The sequence below is a fragment of the Dama dama genome, chromosome 33, assembly GCF_033118175.1.
Source record: "Dama dama isolate Ldn47 chromosome 33, ASM3311817v1, whole genome shotgun sequence".
Lineage (NCBI taxonomy): Eukaryota > Metazoa > Chordata > Mammalia > Artiodactyla > Cervidae > Dama > Dama dama.
In genome coordinates, this window is record NC_083713.1 from 24093777 (window position 1) to 24115447 (window position 21671).

Here is a 21671-nt window from a genome sequence, read left to right on the forward strand (position 1 = left end):
GGAGTATATGGAGCATAACACCCATAACACCTTCCCCAGGGAGGGAAGGACAAGGTCTGATGGGAGTGGCAGAAAAAGAGAGCACCGGAGCAGGCTGAGCACCATGTCAGTGGAGAAGGTAGGGGTCCTGGGCTAGGAGCCAGGAAAGCTGGCACAGCAGCCTGTCAGGGCTGCCTGGTGCCCACATTTGCATCATTCAACAAAGGACACCAGCTTTCCTCTGAACTGCCTGATGGAGCACATAGGACACTTCTGTCAAAGATGGAGGGTGAAATCTTGGACTACCTGGTGCTGCATCATCTTCCTTTCTCCTGTCCTCGCATCCCTAGAGGGATGTGCTTTTAATAAGCACTTAGGATAACACTCCGGAGAAGGCAATGGCAACCCACTCCAGTACTCTTGCCTGGATAATCCCATGGGCAGAGGAGCCTGGTGGGCTGCAGTCCATGGGGTCACACAGAGTTGGACACGACTGAAGTGACTTAGCAGCAGCAGCAGCAGGATAACTCTTATGCAGGTGGCCTCTGGCACTGCAGTACCACTGCCCAGAGAAACTCCCTGAGAAGAAGACTCGCTGGTGGCACTTGTTAAAATTCCAAAATTTGATGCCTCATACTAGAGAACTTTTTTTTTTTTTTTAAATGAAGGCCCCAGGTAATGTGAAAAGAAGTTTGGCAAACAGCTTTAGAGACTTATACTTTTTGTTTTTCCACAATACTTATAATAGTTGCATTTTGAAAAAATAAATACTTTGTGAAAAAGAACACATTACAAACCTGAACACTTTTTCTCTAGCTCAGACTTCTCAGTGCTGCAGACCCATAGATCTGTTTATGTGACATCTCTCCCTGAAGTCATGAAAACATCTGAGACTCAACCTGTTGAAATCAATTGAAGCCACCGTCTGCCCCCAAATCTGACTCTCTCTCAGTGTTCTCCACACCTCAGTGTTCTCCACACCTCAGTGAACACTGCTTTCCATCCACTGTGCCTGCCAGATATCCTGTCATGACTCCTTCCTCTCCCTCAATCCCCATTCGTTCCACTCTACCTAAATCCATTCCCTAGACCTATTTCACTTCCTAAATTGTTCCATTTTCCCCACTTGTCTCCATCTCCTTGTGCTCATCCCAATCCACTTGAACTACTTACTACCAACATTAGCCATGATTCAAAGATCCTAACTGGTCCAAGATGGACCCTGTTCATATCTCCACACTGCAGCTGGAATAATCTTTTCCAAACACGGATCTGATCTGGTTAAATCTCTACCCCATTTTGTTTTCAGTATGGCCAAGCAAGTCCTGCTTTGTCTGCTCTCCCTGCAAACTATGCTCTAGTCACAATGACTCCTTTCAGACCCTTGGGCTTGCACTGTTCATTCCCGACAAAAGGCTGTACACATATTGTTCCCTGTTTTCTTTTCTCCTTTCTTCAGTTTCTCATCCTTCAGATCTGTATTCCAGGCGACCTCCTCAAGCATGCCTTACCTAACTTTCCTGACCAGATAAATGACTGACTCTAAGCTCTCAGAGCACCTATTTCTTGCAACTTTCACTTATCTATCTAAATAAATGTGGCTCACTTATTTGTTGAATTGCTGCTGCTGCTGCTGCTAAGTCGCTTCAGTCGTGTCCGACTCTGTGCGACCCCATAGACGGCAGCCCACAGGCTCCGCCGTCCCTGGGATTCTCCAGGCAGGAACACTGGAGTGGGATGCCATTGCTTTCTCCGGTCAGTGGCTTTAGGGAAGCTATTTTACTTATCTCTGTATTCTCAGCACTTAACACATGGTCTTGTCTTCAATAAATATTTGGAATGACTGTTGGAGCCTAGTTCAGCCATATAGTGCATATGCTGATCTTTCTGTTTCTAATATCTTTTCTCACTTTGCCTACAAACTCTTACCTCTTGATTTAGAGGAGGCAGTGATATAGAGAAGGATAGCATTACTTTCAACAATATATGTATAATTTTTATTCAGTTCCTTTTTCTTTTCAATTTCATTTGAAAACTGATAATTACCTTAAAAGGTTATTGGGAGGGTTAAAAAAGTTAATGGTCTAATTAATACTCCTCTGTCTCCCCTTGTCAGGTCAAATTTCTCCTCTTTTATATCAACTACCTAAGGTATTTTGTCTCAGGATTAGGTTTTTGGAATTTCTTGCACCCAGTTAGCTCTTTTGTTTTTCCCCACCTATTTCTGTCCTCTTTTCAGTAAGTCTTGACGGATCAATTAAAACTAGAAAACAAATCATTAGCAAATAGAAAACATGTCTTCCTTGTTCTCTTAGGAAAAGAGATTGTCCTGAGGTGAGGAGCTGTATTTGCAAAACTGCACAGGCCTTTCAATTATTTATTTTAAATATATATACATATCCAAATTCTTTTCCCATTAGGCTGTTATATAATACTGAGCAGAGTTCCCTGTGCTATACATAGGTCCTTGGTGGTTATATATTTTAAATATAGCAGTGTGTACATGTCAGTCCCATACTGCCTAACCATCTCTCCCCACTACCCTTCCCCCATGGTAACCAAAAGTTCATTCTCTAAGTTGCTTTTTTTTTTTTAAACTTTAAAATAATAAAGGATGAAAAACAAAATGGTTAAATTTCCATACCAAAATAAGTGAAATGTTTCATTTTCTTTTAGATATGTAAAGTGTCTTACCCAGAGTATGAGAAGAAACTTTGGTTTCCTTCCCCTCACGTTTACAAAGCTGTAACTAAACATTTTAGCAGTTAAGCAACTCTACAATGAATTATCTGGTAGCTTCCAATATAATAAATTACTCTTACCAACTAAATATTATGCTTTCTTTTCATAATTTACCTGTTTGGTTGTCAAAGTTTAAACATAGCATAATACAACGATTATACTCTTTAAAATACCATGGGCACTTAAAATGTGTAACTGAACAAAATAGAAAAATCCCATGGAAAATGTTTGCACACAGGGGTAAATCGTGACAAGAACTTTTGCTGAAGTTTCTCTATGCTTCTCCAACATTACCTTGTGTGATTCAAGTACTATTTGTTATTGAGACTTGTCATTCTCAGTTGACTAGTAAATTTAATGCACTTTAGCCAACGTTTCAAATCTGAGGCAAATAAAACCTAGGTGGTTTATTCGTGGGCCTAGTACCAAGACCTGCCAAGGGAGTGTTCTTAAGCGTTTTAAGAGAGAAAACTCAGTTTATGTTGTTAAGCCACCGGTTTGAAAGCAACATCCTCGGGCAGTTGACGTTTACCACATAATGGTGAGGTAAGCGGCCCAGTCATCAAAGGACCCTTTTTGAAGTCCATGAGTCATTGAAGTCTCCAGCAGTCCTGGAGTCCAGGCTGAATTTCTTCACTCGCTTGTCTGGGAACCCGTCTCTCCTTAGCTGTGTAGCATTAACTGGCTCCGCTGCCGGCAGGATGACAGCTGATCCCGCACTCTTCAGGGCGGGCTCGTGTCCAGGTGCACCTATCTCCACCGTCAAACCCACTTCTCTCTCGCGCGGCGGTCTTGGGCCATCAGGACCAATTTCGGGGTTTTCTTTAGCCAGTGAGACTCTGCAGAACAGGTTCCAAAAGAAAAACAGGAGGCAGAGGAGGAGTAAGAAGTAACTATTGGTAAGAGTCAAAACAAATGACACTCCACCTGTAAGACGCGACGACGAGCACCCCACTTGGCTGCGGAAGCCACCGGGATGCACTGAACTCCTCCCGCCAACCGCCTGCCTCTTCCCCCAACTGCCCGCCCTAGTCACGGTCACGTGACGAGGGAGCGGCGCGCGCCGGCCGCGGCGCCGATTGGCCGTCGGCGGGAGCGCGGGGTTTGATGGGAAGGAGTTGGCCGGGCTCATCGCTCTGTCACTGGCTGCTGCTGTCCGCTCCGGAGGCGGACTGCGCGGTGGTGGCCGAAACTGGCCGAGGTGGACGCCAGCGCCGGGCTTTGCCCGTTTCTCCTTGAAGGTAGAGGGCTCAGAATGAGGGTCATTGGGATGGTTCGGCAGAAGGGAGGCGCGCTGAGCTTTTCCCTGGGAAATACGCTTCCGATTACCTCGCTTGCCTCTCCCAGGCGCCTCCGCCTCCCGCCGAGTGGCCTACCAGTTCGGCGGCGGCGGCTACTCGGGCTCCTGCCTGGCTGAGCGCTGACCCCGTCTCACCGCCTGATCCCCTTGGTTTCCCGGTGCAGTGGCTGGGATGGCTCTGGAGTGCTGGAGACACCTTTTTGTCTCCGGAGGGGAGTTGGTTCCCCAGCCTTTTTTCGGAGATTCGAGGCGGGGGTGGTGGTGCGGTGACTGGGTTGAGCTGAGCACCGTTCCTTTGGCCCACCTCCCTGTCCGAGCGAAGGGAAAGATGGTCCTACAGTAAGCCATCGCTTTGCGTGGGTTCTACCCTTGTCATCTTTTGCTGAGTTGTGTGCGGAGGCGCCGCGAGTTGGAGAGATCGGGAGGGACCGAAGACTGTCAGTGTCATACTGCTCGGCCCAGGCGTGTGGGCGTGGATTCTGTGCTGCTTAGAGAAGCCTCTTTTCAGCCGTTGTCCTTATTTGAGCGATGGTGGGGTGAAGGGAAGGGCGAGATTGCGTGGGTGTCATAGGCCTGGCAGAAGAAGAGCAAATCTAGACCGCATCAATAGTTTTAATTCTTGAATATTGTGTTGGGGGATTAAGAGAAAGTTGGGATTGGTGCACTCAGTTTTGCTGATGGTGCGCTCGCTGTACTAAGTAAAATCTGTGACTCACTGAATTTTCCATGTTCCGTTTTTCCCAGTAGGCTTCTGGTTTGTGGTGCCTATTGTCGACTGTTTTCTCCTTTCTCTGTGGCCTGGGTGTCACTGTTGACAAAATTGTTACCACACAAAATTCAACAGCAGTTTGTGTGGTTGTTGAGAAAGCTTGATTTCAGGGATGTGTTCAAAGTGGCAGGGCATTGCTAATTTCTTGTCCTCAACAGCCCCCGTAGTTCAGTTTTAGGAGAATCAAGTTGGTTTTGAACACATTTTTAAACGAGTGATGCATTTACAATTAGAATTTCAGTTTTTCTGTCATCTACTGGGATGAGCACAATACTGTTAAAAACCTTAGTGTTCATATATTATTAACTTGAAAGAATATAAGGAAGAAATGGCTTACAACAGGTATGCTTTGTTATAGAAATCTTTCCAATCAAATAGTCATTTTTTGAGTAGTATTTAGTTTAGAATGACTATTGACTTACCGTGAAGACCAGAACTTAATCATTAAATAATAAAAGTGCTTTTAGAAGTGTACTTCTTTTCAGTAATTTTGTTTTTGAGCAATAAATGTGGTGATTTGAGATATTTCAGAATTGTCTTTTCAGTTAGGATATTTGGAAGTTAGAGTTCTAGAACAAACCTTTTTAATCTCAAGTTGAGTAGTCCAGTGTATTATAGAGGTTTCTATTGGTGGTGGCTGAATCGTTTCTACTTAAGTTTGGAACTTGATAAAACTAAACTTCCTTTGCTGTTAAAGGCCCTACAGGGTTATTTTAATGGAAGAGTTATCAGAGTATTTTGCTTTATTTTTTATACTGGAGGAAACGAGGGCAATACAATTTCAGTTTAAAATGCAAGCTAATTTTGTTTTCCAATTTTAAAATTATGAAACAGTTTCTTTATAAGAAGGTAGAAAGAAATGTGTTCCATATGAGAAGTGTTGCTGTACTACATGTGTTTTCTGGTAATAGTAATAAGTTCTATAGTTTATTATACACTTCATTATTTGTTGAACACTGTGCCAAATGATGTATGATTTCATTTAACTCATGCAACAATTATGTGAAGTGTATTTTCACGGCTAAACAAATGCTGAACTGAGGCTTGGAGAGTTTAGTTTCTCCAAGATCACATAGCTAGTGTGTGGTTGAGTCATATTTTGAATCCAGACCTTTTTTATTCCGTTATTTCAATATGAATTGAAGTAAGCTGAAAATTTAAGAATAACATGTCCTGAGATTTTAAATTCTGACACTTAAACCTGAGTGTGAATAGCAGTTAGTAGAAAGCATTTGAATAATATGGTGGGCATCGTTATTTATTGAAAAACACATTAGATGCACCCAGCTCTTACGGTCATGTCAGGTCCCATTATATCAAAGTGGAAGGAGACTCTTTGTACATGTTCATAGAAGAGTTCTTGGAATAGGCCAGTTGAGATTGAACCATCTGTCCACTCAAGGGCAAGCAAATTGATTTATGCTTCAGAAAAAAATGCTAGTAGTCTGATTCTCATGTATTTTCCATGTGTTGAAAGGAAACAGAGATGGACTGGAGAAAGGGAACAGCCACAGCAGTAAAGACAATTTTTGTTGAGAAATTAGGATGTGTCCGACACTGCTGTAAATACTTGAGAATGCGTTATGTAAATACTTTAGAATGCTTTTTAACATTTGAGAGGGTTCTTATCTGTCACTCTTTTGCAGATGAAGATAATGAGTAACTGAGAGGTTAAGTAATTTATTTGCCCAAGGTTTCATAGTAATGTTAATGTTTCATTAATACCAAAACAATTCTCCAAGCAAATAATTGATGTGAAAGTTGGTATTAATTGTAGTATTATGCATATATTTCATATGACATGTATTTTAAAAGTGATATGCAGTAAACAAGTAGAGGCAGTACTTGCAGACTTCTAGTACCAGTTCTGCCCCTACCTGGAGGTACATGATTTTGGCACATCATTTAGCTTCTCTTCTATGTAGACTTAAGCATTCAAATTTAATCAAATAAAGGAATTGGGCTACATGATACACTGTACCAACTCTGGATCTTGTGTTTATAACTTTCCACTGCAGTAACCCCATTTACCAGATGTTTGAGAATGTCTGAGGTGCTTTTATGTACAAATAATTCAGTCTAATCTACAGAAAGATTTTATTTCTGATTTTGAGTTGCTGGAAATAATTTGTTTTTTTTTTTTGGCCTTTTTTATTGAACTATAGCTGATTTACAATATCATATAAATTGCAGGTATGTAACTTAGTGATTTACAATTTTTAAAGATTATTCTTGATTTATAGTTATAAAATGTTGGCTATATTCCCTTGCTGTACAATATATCCTTGTAACTTATTTGTTTTATACATAGTAGTTTGTAGTTCTTAATCCCCTATCCCTAACTTGTTGCTTTTTACAAAATCAAAACTAAAATACTGTGTCTGGCTCTTCTATTAGTACTTACTGTCTTTGGGAACTTAGCAAAATATTTCACTTCTGTAGCCTCAGTTTCCTCATTTGTAAAACAGATTGATAATAGTATCTATTTGACAAAATTTATGAAAAACATTTGTTTTAGGGCTTGCTAGAAGATTGAGTACTAAGTGTTTAAATATTATTGTTGTCATTACTTTCAAATGTTAAAAAAATCTAGTTTATGGTAGCTGTTAACTTGGAGGCACATCACTGTTTCTTTTCAAACCAGAATGTGTAGGTCAGTTGTGTACAAATCACTGTCCTATACATCATGCATACGTGGGATAACGTATACTTTGAAAGTATACAAGTTAAGTGGTTCATCTGAATCTTCCCTCCTCAGTCACGTGTCTTGGTGATTTTTAGCATTTTATGGTTTTGAGATCTATTTAATGTCTTAGCTTAGAAATTTTAACTTTTATTCATTAAAGTTCCTGGGTTTCCTACAACCACATTTTAGAAATTTGAATACTGAGTTACTATTGAAGGATTAATAATAATATTTAGATTGCAACTTAAGTGTGACTTTATAGCATTGATTACATTTATAAACTGCAGAAATTGTTAGGATAGATGATAGATATTTCTGTCCATGAAAGTCACTTTGTAAGTTTTATAATTAGATTTTTTGTTACTTCTGTAACCAAGAAAGTCCAAGGTAGGCATGCCTTATGCTAATTCCAACCTAAAAGTAGTATCTCAGAGTGTATGTACTTACTTGGTGCTGGCATTATTTGGTGATTACATTTATAGGTTTTAAAAAATATAAGAATTATGGCCTAACTTTTTTTTGGGTGGAAATGAAGCAGTTTTATGTTGGTAGTATATAACTGTAACCTTGTAAAAATATGTAAGTTTGAAAATATACCTCCACTATTTCAATTTAAAAGAATTAAAAATTATATAATTATTGACTGGTAAATTGATTTAGGTTATAATATTGCTGATACATTTTTTAAATGTATGGTAATATTTAATATAGCTTCCCTTGTGGCTTAGTGGTAAAGAATCTACCAGCAATTCAGGAGACTGCCTGCAATGCAGGAGATGGCGGTTTGATCCCTGAGTTGGGAAGATCCTCTGGAGAATGAAATGGCAACCTACTCCAGTATTCTTGCCTGGAGAATCGCATACATTTGAGAGTCATAGAAAACCAACCAAAAGATGGGGCTAGGAGATACAACTACCTGACATGACACTTTAACTGGAGGGGCTCAAACAGAGTTTCAGAGAGAAGTGCTTATTTGGGTGTTGACTGGTTGTGGACAGACCAGGAGTCTGAAGATAGAGTTCCTTTGGGTAATGTTTCTTCTGAGTTATTGGGCAAATCACTTGATTTCTTTCCACTTAATTTTTTTATCTGTGAAATGGTAGTAATGAGGATTGTTCTGTGAAAACTGGTAATATTATTAACTTTAATGTACAGAAAAGAAAATTATGGCTCAGAAACATTAAATGATATGCTCATTGTCACAGGTAGCCTTGTAACCCTTATTTTCTTACTTAGAATCCAGTTGGCTTTCTATTATTGTAAAGTGATGTTATTCTGAACATTGTAGAGCACCCCTAACTCCAAATAACTAGTTTAGTTGGGAGACAGCCAAATGATAGAAATGGCTGTGTTTAAAACTGGAGAATAAAAGTATAGCAGAACTTTTCTTGCAAGAACAACATAGGGGACCTACTTTAAGGAACAGAAAATTGCAAAATGGTATAAATATACACTTTTAAAATGCCTCGCGACTTAAAAAGTCCTTCCAGCTTTATTTTCACTTTTAAATATGTTCTGCCTTGGAAGAAAGATTTTTTAAAAGGTGGACTATCTGCAAGTCTATCTGAATTAAAATCTCACATAAGTGGAACCCAAGGAAATTAATATTTTATAGTATTTTATTTATTTTATAGTATTGCAACATTTAAATTTTATAGTGAGTATGCTGTATATTTAACTTAAACTTTAAAAATAATTGCTTTATTTCTAGCTGTGAATTCCTTTGGACAACTGATGATATTTATTATTGTGCCCAGTTTCTACAAATGAAAAATGGGTGGATTATTTTCTCGATGGAGGGTAAGTTAGTTTTCTTTACAATAGTTCCTAGTCTAATGTAAAAGTGTCCCATAAAGTTATTTGTAAAGGTGTCCTTTGTGGTGTAGACTTGAGTAGTAGTTTAATATTATCCCTAACTATTTAATTTTTTTTCCTTCTTGTGAATTTGTTTTTTATTTGGACTTTAATGGTTATACTTGCTTTATAGGTGTCTCATGTCTCTGTTTAACAGGATTATTTCACCTTGACTTATGAATTATTTTTATTTCTCTCTTTATACCTTCATGTGCAAATGGTTATCTTTTTTTGTTTTCATAGTACCTAAATTTCAATCTTACTTGAAAGATAGTTGAAATTATTCTATGCAGTACCTAATGCTTTTATAGGTTGTATCTTTTTGCTTAAAGCTTATCACAAATATTTACTGAAGTCATACTAGATGTACTTTTAGGAATTACTAGGTTAAACACAATTAAAAATAGAGTTTTATTTTATTGGCTAAGTCTTTAAATTTAGGGTTATAAAATATATTGGTAAATGCTCTTCTTCAATATAGGAGAAGGTAATGTAGTCTAGGACAAACTGCTTTGCCTATTTTTTTTACTCCTTTTTACCATAATAATGGAATCTAGCAGTACTTGATATACAGTTTAGTTTTTAAACTATTGCTGGAACTGCTTTGCTTTGGATTGACGTTTTATTGATACTCTCCACCTCCCTCACCCCACCTTTAAAACCTGATAATTGAATTTATCTGTTTTTCCTTTGTCTTTCTTGTTAGGTTGAACCATATGAAATTACCAGTCTTCAGCAGTTTTGACTACATAAACAGCAATTTCATATGGTTTAATCTAATATTAATAATTCCTGTGGGCACTACAATGAATTGGTTATCACTACCCTGTTAGATGGTTGAGTATATAATTAGTAATTATTTTTTCAAGTGTTATGTGAGCCATTTTGGCTGATTTTTATTCTAGGTGATATAAAAAATGTCTCTGAAAAACAAGCTCTGTTGTAACGAAGTATTCTTAGATGCCCTTTAAAAATCTGATCTTCAGAAAAGTACTTTAGGAATTCAGAGTGAAGGTAGCTAATTGGTTTTTGACCCCCAGCGTCCTAAGTGAACTTTTAGCAATAGTAGATCAGAACAACTTTAGTTTTGAATTTTAAAATAGAATTTATAGTTATAATAATTTATTATAATTATTTAGAATTAATAATTTATAATAATTTAATATAATTCTTTTGAATAATCATATCTAAGAAAAGCAAATTATCTCTCAGTAGTTTCTGAGTATGTTTTATTGGGGTTAAGAAGGGTAAACATTGAGCTACAGAGTTGAAAGTACTTTTGGGCCTAAAAATAAGTTAAATAGGAGCATCTTATTTCTTATTTCTTTAGTCTTGTGTAATTTTGTTTATACTTATAATTTTTATTTAAATCTAAATCTCATTTGTAAATAAACAGGAATACATATTGCTTGATAATACTGAAAAAACTTAGTTTTGGATTGAAATGTTCTTTTATGATTAAAAAAGTCAAAGTGTTTCCAAGTTAGCAATAACAAGCTATTTCTATTTATATAACAGACGAAACCTTCCACTGTAGAGGTTCTGGAAAATATAGATAAGGTATGTTCTTTGGCTCTGGGGTGTTACATAAATATTATTTCAGTATATATTACTTTGGAGACTAGATCTGGTATGGGAATTTAGAGGTGATATACAGTAAGCCTGAGAACTTTCATGTTAAAGTCCAAAGTCTTATCAGTGACTTAAGAACTCTGTGTCAAATAATAATGACTGTTAGAATGAAATTAGATCTACGGCATGGTGTAAATCAATGTTACACCATTATAGATAAGTAGATTATAAAATAGTCTGCAACTATTTATATCAGTTTGCAAACTTCACAGCTTTTTACAGTTTCTATCATAAAAAATACTTATTCTTTGGGAATATTGAGAATGATGAATAGATTGAGGGAATCTAGTATGGATCATTGTTTCAATTTTTATTAATCCTTTTTATAGTCACTTTTTTTTTGGCCTTATACAAGGAGAATTACTACTTGTTTGTTTTAACAAATACTGTTTATTGATGCCAATTTTATACCTCTGAGCTTTGCTAGTTTGATAGGTTATCAAATATCATTTTTAAATATCTTGCATAAAAAGATGTGTCAAATCATTTTAGGCATTTTAATATATTTTAAACTTCATTTTTAATTGTCTTTTCATATTATGTTCTGTTTCAAATATCAGGGTATTATATTTCATTGAATTTTTTTTTTTTTATTTCATTGAATTTTAAGGGTGGTTTCTCTATAACTTCTCTATCATGTTAAATGTTTTTTTTAAACAGTTTATTTTCTTTATGAATTTTTCTCTTCACAGGAAATCCAAGCGTTGGAAGAATTTAGGGAAAAAAATCAGAGATTACAAAAATTATGGGTTGGAAGATTAATTTTGTACTCTTCAGTCCTCTATCTGTTTACATGTTTAATTGTATACTTATGGTATCTTCCGGATGAACTTACAGCAAGACTTGCCATGACACTCCCATTTTTTGCTTTTCCGTTAATGTAAGTAAAATATTCTTTTTGTTGACTTTTCTTCTTTCTGACTAGATAGTTTTAATATAGTCAGTTTCTTTTTATTATGAAATATAGTACTGTTGCAGATTGAATAAATTTCCTTTTTTTTTGCAGTTTGAAAACTATTTCTTTAAAAAAGTAGAACAGTTGTTCTAAACCTTTATTTACAGTCCAGTATACTTGACGAATATGACCCAGTGACATTTGTAATAATGGTTCTATATGGTAAGCTTTTTGTGATTCTCTAATAGATGGTCATGCTCCCTAGGAGTATTGGGCATGGAGTGGGCATTTCTGATTGTGGGTAATAGTAAGTGAGGGAACGCTTATAAAACAAAAAGAACAAATCCCCCAGTGATTCCGAATGTATTCCATTCTCCCACTATTCCCCTCTTTTTTGTAACTGCTATAAAGCAATTGACCCTTATTATAGAAATATTTTGTAATATAGTACTTTACAGGAGGTGTGTCATGATTGAAAATTTTGACAGAAAGTTGAGTGAAAAATTTGTTAAGTCAGCAAATATTTATAGGTACCAATTGTGTAAATGTTGGATTATTGTGGTTTATTGTATACAAAAATACTAAACCTTTGTCCATAGATCTTAGACTGCATACATTAAGTATAATGAGTATTATGAGAGTGTCAAATGGTCTGGGAACATTTGACAGGGTCCCTAACACAGTCTGGAGTGGAGGTGGGGGTCAGAGAGGTGGAGGTGGGGGTCAGTCCTTTGTTTTTTACTACTGCTGCCACAAATTTAGTGATTTAAAGTAATACCCATTTATTATATCACAGAAGTAAGTCAGAAGTCCAGGTAGTTTGGGCTTTTTGCTTAGGGTCTTGTGGGTTTAAATCAGTTATCAGCTGGCCTGGAGTCTCTGGTGGGGAGAATCTGCTTCTAGGCCCAAACGAGGTGTTGGCTGACTTCTTTTGTCTCTCTCTGATTTCCTATTTTGTCCTTGATTGGGAGAAACTTCTGCATTAAGGACTTAGCTGATTATATTAGATCCACCAGAATAATCCAGGTTAATCTTCCTATCTTAAAATCAATTGAGTAATAATTATATCTGCAAAGCCCCTTTATAGCAGTACCTAGATAACTGTTTCTATAACCAGAGAATGGAAATCTTGGGGAGAGAGAGGGAGGATATCTTTAGAATCCTGCCTACCGCAGCCTTTCGGAGGAAGGGATGTTTGAGTTTGAGATCTGAAGGTTGAATATGTGTAGCAAGGGTGGTGTGATATGGGTAGGTAGTGTAGTAGACAGAAGGAACGGCATATGTGAAGACGCCGAGGGAAGATAGAGCATGTAGGTTAAAGAACTGAAAGAAAGCTGAATACTGGATTATGGAGAAAAATCTGGTTAGGTGAAGGATATTTCTTGTGGGCCTTATAGTCCGTGATAAGGATTTTAGCTTTTAATCTAAGAATAGTGGGCAGCCACTGAAGACTTTTAAGAAGTATGACGTGATTGTATTGTTATCTTGAAAATACCACTGAGGCTACAGCATGGAGAGTAAATTAGAGGGGGTAAGAGTGGATCTGGAGCAGCAAGGTAAAAGGTTATTGTAGCTGTCCAGGAGAGAAATAACGGTAATTTGCACTTGAATGGTGGTAGCAACGTTGGAGAGGAACAGATGGTCTGAATGAAGTGGATGGGTTGAAGAGATTTAGGAGGTAGAATTGAGGTAATATGGAGAGGTTCTTCGTGATTGGTTGGATATGGGGTGAGGGGGAAGAATTGCATCAAGGATAAAATTGAAGTTCATAGCTTGGGAAATTTGGTTGATGGTAGTGTCATTCATCTGAATAAGCAACAACATGAGGGGGAGCAGGTAGGTGACCCACTGAGACCGCAATACTTGTGTTCTATCCAGACAGAGCTGCTGAGTGGGATGGTTGAAATTTGAATAGAAGGTACAAATTTAGGATTTGGCAGTATGTAAATATTAGTCAAAGCCATCACTTGTTCATTCAGTAAATATTGAGTACCTGCAGTGTATTAGGTTTGGAGCTAGCCCCCAGAGATAATATCTTTGTCGTCATGGAGCTTGCATTCTTTTGGGGTTGGACAGACAAAAAATGAGAGCCAAGTAAACAAACACAGTTAATTTAGAGAAAGATAAGTACAATGAGGGAAATAAACAGGTGATGTCATAGAGAGGAGTGGTTCAAAAGGCCTCTTTTGAGGACCTGGTATTTGAGGTGAGAACTAAAGTATGAGAGAGAACCAGTATGGAAAGAGTTGGAATATATGGAAGATTATTTATATATACAATGTAGAATAGCATGTATACCTACAGAGAGATATAGGAAAGGATTATCCTCAAATTAATTATCCTCAAAATTATCCTCAAAATAATGTAATTTTCTCTAGGCTTTGGAATTTTAAGTAATCACTTCTTTCCATTTGCTTTTTTGGTGTTATTTGAATTTTTAATATCAATGTATTCTTCAAATTAAAAACAAAATTCCAAGAAGATCTTTCCAAAAGAAAACGCAAAGCCTGTGAAGTATGAGAGTGTTACTTAGGCAAGGGTCAAAAACATAGGTATATCTGGAATGTGTGAGGAGAGGATGAGCAATGGAGAGGAAGAGCAATACAAGGTAAGCTTGCACAATCTAGATCATGGAGATCACAGAGAGGAGTCTGAATTTCATTTTGGGTGAAATGGTAAATGTGTAAAGGTTTAGGAGAAGATGGCATGATGATATCTAAGTTAAGATCATATGCACTGTCTTAGGGAGATGGAGTAAGAGGAGGACAAAAGTAGAAGCCAGGAAATCAGCTCAGAGGCTGTTATAGAAGTTTAATTTAAAAATGAATTGGATTGGACTTCCCAGTGACAGTAGAGATGAACAAATGATTTGGAAATATTTTGGAAGTAAAACTGAGACAACTTGATGGGAAGAAATGGAAGGTAAGGGAAAAGGAGGAATCAGGGTGATAAGTTTTTTGCTTTGACATTGGTGGGTAGGATCTTTTCCTTTGGGACTTCTATAGTAAACATTTTTTGTTTAGTCTTTAGGAACTCCTGGAGCTGATACAATTTTAACTTTGTGTGTAGGTTAAAGAGCCAAAAATCAAGTGCATGCATATTACAAAATAACTGTTTCTGCCACTTAAAAGTTTTTTCTTCTCTTTTGAAATCTGTTGGAATGCTTCTTAACCCCACATGTAGTCACAGATTTCATAATGCTGAGCTGCTTTCCCTTGTTTCCTTCCTATTTTTTTTTCCTTTAAATGAAGAGAGAAAAATTCAGAAAGCGAGTAAGTGGGAATATTATTTAAGTGTCTTTACATACTTAAACTTCACTTGACATCCATTTCCATATAAAAATTAATTTTCTGATTATAAAAGATTTTTTATCTAGTTGTAAAAGAACACCTGTCAGGAAACTCTACTGTGTTAATTCCAGTGCCTATCCACAGATTGTCATCAGCTATTTTGACTCAAGAAGACTTTTTTCCCCCCAAATAAATCATACACTGTTTTTAAAAGTAAAAAATACTTAGTTTCTTTAAAAATGTTTGTTATTTCTTCCGTTTGATCTTTCTACTCTTTTGAGTATGAAACTTTGTTATCCTTACTGTGTCCTTCTGCTTGTTCTGCATCAGCTACATCTAGTATTTCTCGGCATGTTACACTTCAGAGCTGTTTCTCGGCCTCTCATTCACATCTGTGACCTGATTCTCTGCTGCAGCTTCTATTTCAGTGTGCTCGTCACTTTTGGAAGCATAGCCCAGTTATCCAACAAAGAATAGAATTGTCCTTCTGATTGATGACAGTCAAAAGCGTGAAATAAAATATAGCAACCTGAGAGGGAATGTGGTAAATAGAAAGAAGACTCACCACAGGACATTTTCTTTTGCGTGTAATGTGAGCTGTTGCCCAAGCTTACCTCTGGGCTGTTTTTCATTGGAAACTTTTTTTTTTTTTTGAGGTTTTTTTCCCCCTTTGGAAACTTTTTTTTTTTTTGAGGTCTTAGCCAGGTTTTGCTTAAAGAAATGGAGGCAGAAGAAGCAATAAAATGCTTTGCTTCACTCTCATCACTGTCTACATTGTTAAAGTTTAGACATCTACCTCATAACTACAAGAAGTGATTGCTGTCTCTGCATTCCAAGTTTCCCAAATGCTTTTACTGGCAGAGAAGTTATAGATTTAGGACTGAGCATATATTGCCTAATCATAACTATTCCAAAATTATCTTTTATGATAGAATATCAGTACTCAAGATTTTATTATGTCTTCTTTTTAGGATGTAATATGGAGGAACTTGGTGAGATTCCAATCTATTGTTTTTCTGTTTTTCAGATTTGATAATATATTTATATTTTTCTGATCTCTCCAAGTGTTACTAAAACTGAAATTATGGTGAACTGATTTCATAGGAATTATTAAGACTGCATGCTCCATAGTGAGGGAAGTTCTGGGTTACAATTAAATTTTTATATTTCTGCATTATGCTGGCTGATAAATGCATTACTTTGGGAGCTGGCTCATTTTTTGGGTGAACAACCATAAAGTTCATCTCTATCCTTAACTAACTCTTGGAGCAATCTTATAAACTTTTATTTCTGGATACCTTATTCTTACAAGTTATACGTTTCTAGAAATTCCATTCAAAAGATCATTTCAGAGACCAATTAGCATAAAATATTGACTTCCCCATAGGATTTAACCATGTTTTCTTTCCTTGTATGTGTGTTTTCCTCTTAAAATGAGTTTATGAGGGGGAGAATTTAAGCAAAGTAACTGAGGCAGGTGGTTTTGTTCTGTTTCATATGTTTTCTTACTTTTCTGCTTGAAAGCTGTTTGAGGATAGAGCTTTGATCTTATATTGATACAATTTTTATGCCTCTTTCCCACTTTCTCTTCTCCCAACCAGCTTGTGATATGTATTTCCTCAATCCCTCTAGATAGCTAACGGACATAATTTGTAGCCTTTTGAGGAAAGTTAAAAGTTTGTTTCATGGACTCTAATAATAAAGTATCAAGTATAATAAAGTATCTCTCATCAACTATAGTTGTAAAGAAGAAGGTATCTGAACATCTCTTGATATTTACTCAAGGAGACTACTTAGTTTTTGTAGGTAAGAAAATAGTTTGCAAGCATCCCTTTTATAATATTGATAGCTATTAAAACATAGATATTCACTTGATAGAAATTTGTATTTAAAGAATTATGTACTGAGACATAATTGAGACAAATCCTGTTCTTGGATAGGGAGATTCAGTATTGTAATGAGATTGGTTCTCCCTAAATTAATCTAAAAATGTGTAATCACAATAAAAATACTAATGATACTTAAAAAATCTTGGTACACTTATTCCATAATTTTTAATGGAAAAATAAGCACATAAGAATGTCTTGGAAAATCTAGAAAAGGAGTAGAGGTCTACCAGGCTTCAGATGCATTATAAAATTTCATTAAGTAAAAGTTTGCTCTAAATAGAGACACAGACCAAAGGAAGAGAGACACAAGAATCCAGAAATAAATCTCCAAAGGAATTTTTATTGCATATGGATTTTATACATGATAAAGATAACATTTGAACTCATTGGGGGAAAATGGTGTTGAGTTATATCTCCCTTTCCATTATAAAATAAAAAAATAAAGCTTGTATATATATGGAATTTAGAAAGATGGTAACAATGACCCTATATATGAGACAGCAAAAGAGACACAGATAAAAAGAACAGCCTTTGGACTCTGTGGGAGAAGTCGAGGGTGGGATGATTTGAAAGAATAGCATTGAAACATGTATATTACCATGTGTGAAATAGATGACCTGTCCAAGTTCGATGTATGAAACAGGGCACTCAAAGCTGGGCACTGGGACAACCCAGAGGGATGGGACGGGAAGGGAGGGGGGAAGGGAGTTTGGGACTGGGGGACACATGTACACCCATGGCTGATTCATGTCAATGTATGGCAAAAACCACCTCAATATTGTAATTAGTCTCCAATTAAATTGATTAATTAAAAAATAATTCTACTCAACATTGTTTAATAAAAATTATTTTCTTAAAAAAATAAAGCTTGTTCATTATACCAAAATAAATTATTTCTATTTGTCTGAATGTGAAAATAATTTTTGCTAAAGCCTTTGATGATTAAATAAACTGACAAAATAGTCAGTTGAGTTCAGTTCAGTCACTCAGTTGTGTCCAGCTCTTTGAGACCCCATGAATCGCAGCACGCCAGGCCTCCCTGTCCATCACCAACTCCCGGAGTTTACCCAAACTCATGCCCATCGAGTCGGTGATGCCATCCAGCCATCTCATCCTCTGTTGTCCCTTTCTCCTCCTGCCCCCAATCCCTCCCAGCATCAGGGTCTTTTCCAATGAGTCAACTCTTCGCATGAGGTGGCCAAAATATTGGAGTTTCAACTTCAGCATCAGTCCTTCCAATGAACACCCAGGACTGATCTCCTTTAGGATGGACTGGCTGGATCTCCTTGCAGTCCAAGGGACTCTCAAGAGTCTTCTCCAACACCACAGTTCAAAAGCATCAATTTTTCGGCGCTCAGCTTTCTTCACAGTCCAACTCTCACATTCATACATGACCACTGGAAAAACTATAGCCTTGACTAGTTATATATACCGAGACCTGTATTTTTTCACTTTTAGCTTTATGTATTGCTAAGTCTCATCTTAAAACATTTCAATAAATTGGATGGGTTTTAAGTAGTTGGTAGAAAGCACTTAAATTTGGCAGAAAGGTCCAAATAAGTAAAAACTCCTTTGTATATGATGATTGCTGAAAAATCATCAGAGATTTATGGAATGTTAATCCTTCAGTAAAAATGAGGAAGGTTTATGTTGCTAAGTTTTAGACATTCTGATGCATTTAACTTTTATCATTTTTAACTTTAATACAATAAAAACACTTAATATGAAGGATTTAAAATGTTTACTGAATCTAGGATATAATTCTGTTTTATTGAAACTCCAATTTTTCATGTTAGAGCACCTTTATAAATTTACAGTGCAAGTCACTGATAATATTCAATAGAAAATCATGCTGACTGACTTTTCAAATAACATCAAGTTCATTCAGAAAGGAATAACAGAAATAATTTAATGAATGTGAGTTAAGGGTTTTTAGTATGTCTTAGTATTACTGTCTTGGAACTGACTGTATATATGAACTTAACTGATTTTCTATACTAATTTTGTATTGAACCATAATAATTGTCTTATTGTTTCTTTTTAAAATTTTACTTTTTGACCCTTTTAATTTTGTATTAGAGTGTAGCCGACTAACAATATAGTGATAGTTTCAGGTGAACAGTTTCTAATAAGTATTTTAGTTGATTCTCTGAGAGTTTACAAGTATGCAATCTTATTATTTGTACATAGCAATAATTTTACCACCTCCTTTTAGATTTTTTGGCTCTTTTCAGATCTTTTTTCCCCTCTTTGCTAATTGTGTTGGCTAATACTTGCAGGACAGTGTTAACTTACAGAGAAAATAATTGTCATCCTTGACTTGTTCTTTGGGAATGTTTCTAATTTCCCCATTGGGCATTATTCTGACTTTTGGTTTGAGACATATATTTTATGTTAAAGAATTTTCTAGCTTTCTGTATTTCATTTAGCTTTTTTTAAGAAACATAATTGAATTTTGTTAAATGCTGTTTCATCATCTATGGAGATAGCCAGATAATTTTTCATCTTACACCTCTATATATGATAGATTATATTAAATGCTGAATTCAAATGCTAAAATTTAGGTTTCTAGGAAAATTTCTACTTTCTTAGTTGCAGTCATTTTATGAAAAATTGGAAAGCTTTTCTTTCTTTTTAAATGCTCTGTAACAGTTTAAATAGTATTGGCATTATCTGTCCTTTGTAGGTTTAGTAGTATTCCATTTGAAATCTTTTTGGCTTAGTGTTTTTTAATAGTGGCGAGCTCGTAACAACTTTTAAAATTCAATAGTAGTTAATTTTTTAGGCTTTCTTTCTCTCCCAAGTTTAGTTTTATTAATCATTCTGCAGTTTTAAAATATATTTGCAGTGTTGTAATAGTAGTAATCACTGGCTCTAATTGATTTTTAAAATCTTCCTTGTAGCTATGATTGTTGCTTCCTTATTGTTTCTTATTTTGTATATTTATAATTCTTTTTTGATTGGATTGTTTTTATTAGCTATTTTATTCCAAACAACCAGCTTAGAAAATGACTTCTTTTTATTAATTATTTTTTCACACTTAGATTTACTTTATTCTTGTAACTCAAAATTGATGCTTTAATATATTTATTTTCATTCTTACTTCTTAACACAATACACAGTGCATATATTTGAGGCCATGGTATTTTCTGACTTTTAGTTTTATCCCACAGGACTTAATATGTAGTGATGTATATTTACTTTGGTTATTTTAAGACATCATTGCATTTTTTTTTAGTTTTTTCTTTTTTAAGTTTTTGTAATTTAAGAGTTATTTCTAGATGGCAGGGTGTGTTTGTATGTTTGGTTTTTTGGCTTTGTTATTATTTCTGTTTTTTTTTTCCACAATAGTAAAAGATATTTATCAGTTTTCACAATCAATAGACAAAACAATAAAAGATAGTCACAGTTGCAAGCCATAATAGGAACATGATTAATCTAACAGTATAAAATAATTGCAAACAATTTGGAAGATCAAGCAGTGATGTAAGTGAAAGTGCATACATGCACATGTTTTCATCCACCCAGCCAGTCTGTGTCTTTTGGTTGATAACATTTAATCCATTTACATTTAAGGTAATTATTGATCTGTATGATCCTGTTACCATTTTCTTAATTGTTTTGGATTTATTTTCTGTAGGTCTTTTCCTTCTCTTGTGTTTCCTGCCTGGAGAAGTTCCTTTAGCATTTGTTGTAAAGCTGGTTTGGTGGTGCTGAAATCTCATAACTTTTTTGGAATTGGCTTTTTAAACTCAGCATATTCTTGATATCCACCCAAAATGTTATATTCTTGTGATCCATTCAAAATGTTAAGTATAACAGTAATGCCTTTTTATTGCTGAGTAACCTTTCATGGCACTAATGTAGCACAGTTTGTTAGTCATATACTTGTTGAAGGACAGTTGGATGTTTTCCAGTTTTTGGCTCTTACAAATGAGGCTTCCATGAATATATGTGTACAGGTTTTTGTCTGAATGTAAGTTTTCATTTCTCTGGTGTATATACCTGAGTGTAATGTCAGAGGCACGTGTAAATACATGTTTACTTTTATAAGAAATTGCTGAACTTTTTTTTCAGAGTGTGTGTGTGTGTGTGTGTATTCAGTCGCTCAGTTGTGTCCGACTCTTTGCAATTCCATGGACTGTAGCCCGCTGGGTTCCTCTGTCCATGGAATTCTTCAGGCAAGGATGCTGAAGTGAGTTGCCATTCCCTTCTCCAGGGGATCTTCCCAACCCAGGGACTGAATCTGGGTCTCCTGCATTGCAGGCAGATTCTTTTCCATCTGAGCCAACAGTTTTTTTTTTTTTTCCCCCAGAGTGGAGGTACCTTTTTACACTTCCACTATAATGTTTAAGTGATCTAGTTTCTCTGCATCCTTGCCAGCATTTGGTATTATCACTATTTTCTAATTTGATCATTCTGATAGGTGTGTATTGATAGATCACTGTGGTTTTAACTTACATTTCCCTGATGGCTGTGATGTTGAACATCTTTTCATGTGTTTATTTTTGATTTGTATTATCTTCTCAGTGAAATGTCTATTCATGTCTGCTGTCTGATTTTCTAATTGAATTATTAGTCTTTTTGCTGTTGAGTTTTGAAAGTTCTTTATATATTTTAGATAGAAGTTTTTTG

At 35.9% G+C, this 21671-nt stretch overlaps 1 protein-coding gene across 4 annotated transcripts in view; it reads left to right on the top strand.

The window, feature by feature from the left end:
• Positions 1 to 3836: 3836 nt before the first annotated feature.
• Positions 3837 to 21671, top strand: part of LNPK (lunapark, ER junction formation factor) — a 95058-nt gene continuing 77223 nt past the window's right edge. For 3 of the 4 annotated variants that reach the window (XM_061135499.1, XM_061135502.1, XM_061135503.1), the window contains exons 1-4: positions 3837 to 3962; positions 9188 to 9276; positions 10849 to 10890; positions 11655 to 11842. In XM_061135499.1, coding sequence (XP_060991482.1) covers positions 9250 to 9276; positions 10849 to 10890; positions 11655 to 11842 — 257 coding nt within the window. In that variant the 5' untranslated portion in view covers positions 3837 to 3962; positions 9188 to 9249. Of the gene's footprint in view, positions 3963 to 6955; positions 6984 to 9187; positions 9277 to 10848; positions 10891 to 11654; positions 11843 to 21671 lie in introns of all 4 variants that reach the window. The other variant, XM_061135501.1, reaches the window with a different exon arrangement.